This window comes from Tupaia chinensis, unplaced genomic scaffold, assembly GCF_000334495.1.
Source record: "Tupaia chinensis unplaced genomic scaffold, TupChi_1.0 Scaffold149248_1, whole genome shotgun sequence".
Taxonomy (NCBI): Eukaryota; Metazoa; Chordata; class Mammalia; order Scandentia; family Tupaiidae; genus Tupaia; species Tupaia belangeri.
This window is the reverse complement of record NW_006209094.1, coordinates 391212-396686: the sequence shown is the minus strand read 5'-3', so window position 1 is coordinate 396686 and position 5475 is coordinate 391212. Positions and strand designations below refer to the sequence as shown.

Here is a 5475-nt window from a genome sequence, read left to right as displayed (position 1 = left end):
AAACTCTCCAAAAAAAAAAAAAAAAGAATTACTTTATTTAACTTCATTTATTTATTTATTTTTATTTAACCAGAGAGAAACATAGCAAGCAAGTGAGAGAGAGAGGAAGTGAAAAAGCAAGTTGCCAGGTCTGGGACTCGAACCATGGTCAGCCATGTGGGAGTCCAGCACCCTTAATCACCATGCCACCCGCTGGCCCCTCTTTTAACTTTTTTCCATGTCTTTTTACTTCTCAACTTCTGAGAGGTTTTTGCTATAGAGCATGTGCACTCGCCAGAAAGACAGAGAGACAGAAAGCAAGAAATCACCCCCCAGGGAGGATGGCCATGCCACAATCCCTTCTCCTTCATTCTCCTCATGGGATCTTGGGCATGCATGCACATGCGCCCGGGTCCAGGACTCGAATCACGGTTGGCTACATGGGACTCCAGTGATATAGCCATAACACCATCTGATGGTCCCACAATAAAACAATTTTTTGGAGAGATTTTTGCTATAGGGCGTGTGCACTCACCAGAAAGACAGAGAGACAGGAAAGCCCCCCCCCGGGGGGATGGCCACGCCACAATCCCTTCTCCTCCATTCTCCTCTCGGGATCTTGGGTATGCATGCACAGGTGCCCGGCATGAGTTTAAGCCACTGGTTCCGGGACTCAAACTGTGGTCAACTACATGGGAGTCCAGCAACATAGCCATTACACCAACTGCTGGTCCCTATTTCATGATTTTTCTATAGGTAGATTCTAAAAAGTAAAAATCAGTAAATTACTTTTATATTATCCCGATTGCTGACCCAACATCCCCCCTTTTGACTTACAGATCTCTGATCTGGTTTGGGATGTCAGGATGTGCAACTAAATCTCATTTTCCCAGTCCCCTTTGCAATTTGGAGTCACCAATGAGACAAGAGTAGACATCCACAGAGGAAGTTCTGAGATGAATATTGTTGACCTGTCCCTTCTTCCTTCTTCCTGCATTAAAAGTGGAGCTGGTAACCAGAGTAGCAACTTTTCAAGCCTAAGTTTTGGGGATTTCTGAGCCCCCAAGCCTGTTGTACTCTGTAGAGCAGAACAGTTCTTCGCTCTGTGCACTTTCTAGGCTGTGCTGTCTCAGCTCTCTGTGATCAATGACCACTTTCTCATCTGTCTTCCATCTTTTAGAAAGTGTCTGAAATCTCTCATTTTGGATGACCTTTGAAATGTTTTCTTTGTGTGTGTGGGGGGGGGTTTATATTTCCCTCCCCATTTTGCTCTCGTTTAACTGAGGGGTGAGATCCCTGTAAGAACATAGGCTGCCAACTTGAGCCTGTATCATAATCCCTTAGGAAAATTCGATCTTACCAATATAGGAAGCATTGTGCTTTGTAAAGCTGTTAGGAATAATAGGCTTTCATTTGCCAGAATAAAAATCATTGAAGGAGTCCAGCAGTTGGCGTAGTGGTTAAGATGCTGGACTTGCACATGGCTGGCCTTGATTTGAGTCCCAGACCTGGTGGCTTGAAAATCATGCTGGGCACTTGTACATGTGTGCCCAGTATCCCAAGAGGAGACTGGAGGAGAAGGGATTCCTGCATGGCCATCCCCCCAGGGGGTGATTTCTCTCTTTCCTTCTCACTCACTGTCTCTTTGTGTCTCTCTCTGGCAAGTACATATGCCCTATAACAAGAATTGCTGGACATCTTTCAGAGTTCCCAGCATTATGTGTAGTACTTGCTCCATCACGGCCTTGCAAGGTCATTTCACAGGTGAGGAAACTGAAGCACTTTTAGTAAAGGAACCAGAACTCTATTATACATGGTGTATATATTTCCAATAAAAAGTATGCTCCATTTCATGTACAGTGATTAAATGTAAATTTTTTAAATGTTAAATAAGTCAGTACATAAATATTTTTTAAAAAGATTGTCTTGATTTTAATCTATGCTTTTTTCTTTTACTGATTTCTTTTGTTGAAGTAATGCAAGTACCTAGTACATGATTTGAAAGGTATAAGTGGATATATAGTGAAAACAATTTTCATCTTACCCCATCAACTCCTCCCTTATGTCACCTTGAAGAGATTGTATATGCATTTATCATCAAGCATGAATACATTCATTTTTTTTCCACTATATACACTGATGCCAGCATATCCTTCCTCCATTGTTTTTGTTTGTTTGTTTGTTTGTTTTTGTTTGTTTTCTGAACAATGTATCCTCAAGGTTGCCCTCAGAACCTCCCTTTCATGGCTACATGTGAGTTTTGTTTTTTTTTTTGAGAGGCTTTTGCTATAGGGCACGTGCGCTCGCCAGACAAACAGAGAGAGACAAAGAGACAGAAAGCGAGAAATCACCCCCCGGGGGGGGGGATGGCCATGCTGCAATCCATTCTCCTCTCAGGATCTTGGGCACGCACGCACACATGCCCGTCGTGAGTTTAAGCCACTGGGTCCAGGACTTGAACCGCGGTCGACTATGTGGGAGTCCAGCACCATAGCCATTACGCTAACTGCTGGTCCCCTCATGACTACATGTGAGTTTTTTGAAATTCTAGTTGCTAGACAAAGAAGTTTCCCTTTCTCAGTACTTACCTCATTTGAGGTCATACAATAGCCAACTCTTATCAGAGTTTCCACAAATCCCTTAGGAAGGATGCAGGAGGACAACCATTGTAGTGCAGAAGCAGTGCAGCACTTTGCAATGCTGAGAGTAGAGGAGAAATTCTTGGGTTCATGTCTTGAGGCCTCCCTGTGCATGCCAAGTGCACATGCATGTGACCATGATCCAAGCTTACTTAAGCTGGGAGTGGATCACAGTGTGGGGACCCTGTTGGAGGTGTGCGTTGTTTCTCTCTCATAGAAAAAATAAAGTTAAAAACAATGAGAAAGGATGTAGTAAAGAGCACCCTTTGGGCCAGCTGGAGACATGGTGGTTAAGGTGACTGGATCCTGCATGACCGACTGGTTCGTGTACTGGACCCAGTGACGTGAGAAACACACTGGGCATGTATGTGGGTTTATGCCCAAAATCATGAGAGAAGAAATTGCTGTGTGACCATACTCCACTGGAAGTGCTTTCTCAACTTCCATCACTTTCTCTCTCTCTCTGAGTACACATGCCCTTTGACAAAAATTAAAAATAAAAAGTCCATGGGGCCAGCAGATGGCATGAAGGTACAGGCAGCTGGATCTCTCATGACTGACTGCATGGTTAGAGTCCCAGATCCAGTGGTGTGAGAATCACACTATGCGCATTTGTGTGCATGCTCAGAATCTTGAAAGGAGAATGGAGGGGACAGGATTACAACATGGCCATCCCCCGCCACACACACACTGGATGATTTCTCATTTTCCGGGTATTTCTCTCTGGTGAGCACATGCACCCAATATCAAACTTGAGAAACAAATAAACAAACAAAACTCACTATAAGACATGTGTCTATCCACAGGTCTCTACTCCAGACCTTCTTGTCTTCCATCTTCCAGTCCTTTTCCTTGTAGGTGCTTGGCTAGGCCCCTGGGCTCTGCTTAGGAAAGTATTTATTTCCAACAGGTGCCACTTCTTCCCCACAAAGTGTACTATGAAGTAAACTACTTAACAGCTATGCTTCTCGGGAAGCTCTTCCCTCCCCACTGTCTTTGAGAGTCAGCCCTGGATGTGGCTGGAATGTAGCTGCTATTCATTTTTCAGATTATACCCAGATACCAAACTGGCCTTTCCATAAACCAAGCTCCAGCTGGCCATATTGCTTTTGATTAATACTTTGTTGGGAGACTTAGGAACATTTTCATAGGTTTCTAATTGGCCTTTGCCACTGTGATAGCTCTCACTCTGAGCCCTGCACAACTGCAAGTCATAGATTAGTAAGATTTGGAGCAAAGGAGACTGAGTGCTTCCAGGAGAAGAGAGTGATTATCTGTGGTTATCTGTGGGCTTCACACACATTGTGGAGCAGAAGTAGCCATTTCTTCACAATAGTACTTGGTTTCCATTGGGTGGCCATGCCACAGTTTATCATCCTAGTATTGGTAATTTGATACTGTTCATTGCTCATTGGTATCCAATTGCAATTGGTTACACATTCTCCTGTGGATGAACACTGGGTTGTTTCCTCTTTTTGGCTGTTATGAACACAAAGGTATTAGGGACACTTGTTTACAAGGCTTTTTGTGAGCATGCTTTTTTTTTTTTTCTCTTGAGTGAATCCCTAGGAATAGGATTGCTGGGCAGCAGGGTAAGTGTGTACTTAACTTTAGAAATTGCCTGATTGGGAACCAGCAGATGGCATAATGGTTTTGTATCTGGATTCCCACGTAGTCAACTGTGGTTCAAGCCCTGGACCTGGCAGCTTAAAACATGCCAGGCACTTGTGCGTGAGTGCTAAAAATCCCGAGAGCAGAATGGAGGACAAGGGACTGCAGTGTGGCCATCCTCGCAGGGGGTGATTTCTCACTTTCTGTCTTTCTGGTGAGTGCATGTGCCCTATAGGAAAATTCCTCTCAAAAAAGAAAAAAGAAAAGAAAAGAAAAGAAAAGAAAACAAATTACCAGACTACCTTCCACAGTGGCTACAGCATTTAGCAGTATATGGTGTCTTCTATCTTTTTCATTTTAGCCATCCTAGTGGGTATGTAATAGTATCCTATTGTGGTTTAAATTTGCATTTCCCCAATGAGAGTGATGTTGAGCCGTTATGCATGAGCAGCTGGGTCTTGTGTCACCAAAACAGAAAAGGCCATTGGAATCAGTGCTCACTTCTCTCTCTGCTGTCCTCTGCTGCTTCCTCCCATCGTGAGTTAATTTAGACCTACCCTGGACCTTTGCTATACAGTGTGTGTGTGTGTGTGTATGCATGTATGAATTTTCAGAGCCTTTTGGATTTTAGAATTGCAGATGATGGACTGACTGTGGGCCTTTGCTCCCAATTTCATACATTGTTCTGCTGTTTTGACTTGACAGGCTGTGTCACACCAGTTGAATGCTGTGACCGAAGACATGTACACCAATGGGTCTGCTGCCCCAGGTATTCCTGCCCAATCCAAAGGACAGGAGCTGCGAAAAGTGCGCCTCATACAATTTGAGAAGGTCACAGAGGAGCCCATGGTAATCACATTTCATATCATCACTTATCACTTACACCCCACCCCATGAGTCAGAAACATTCCACATTGAGCTTATGGTGCCACTGCCTTTATTCCAGGGAATCACTCTGAAGCTGAATGAAAAACAGTCCTGTACAGTGGCCAGAATTCTTCATGGTGGCATGATCCATAGACAAGGTACTTTTTTTGAGGGGGTGGGGGAGTCTTAGGTCTTGTTTGATTCAGGAATTAATCAGTTACTCCCTATCTGATGGAGTGAGACATGAAGCTTATGATCCTCAAAACTAGTAGCATTTTGGGGAATGTGCCAGGATTTTCCTTGTGTGTGTGGATTAATAACTGGTTATTTAGAATAATTGCAGGATAGCATTTTAGTAAGAATTACCCAATGCTACCAT

General features: G+C 43.7%; 1 protein-coding gene across 1 annotated transcript in view; it reads left to right on the top strand.

The window, feature by feature from the left end:
* The window catches only part of MPP1 (MAGUK p55 scaffold protein 1), a 38028-nt gene that overhangs the window by 11763 nt on the left and 20790 nt on the right, over nucleotides 1-5475 (top strand). Inside the window, exons 2-3 of the mRNA XM_006171063.3 lie at nucleotides 4935-5078; nucleotides 5176-5254. Coding sequence (XP_006171125.1) covers nucleotides 4935-5078; nucleotides 5176-5254 — 223 coding nt within the window. The remainder of the gene's footprint in view (nucleotides 1-4934; nucleotides 5079-5175; nucleotides 5255-5475) is intronic.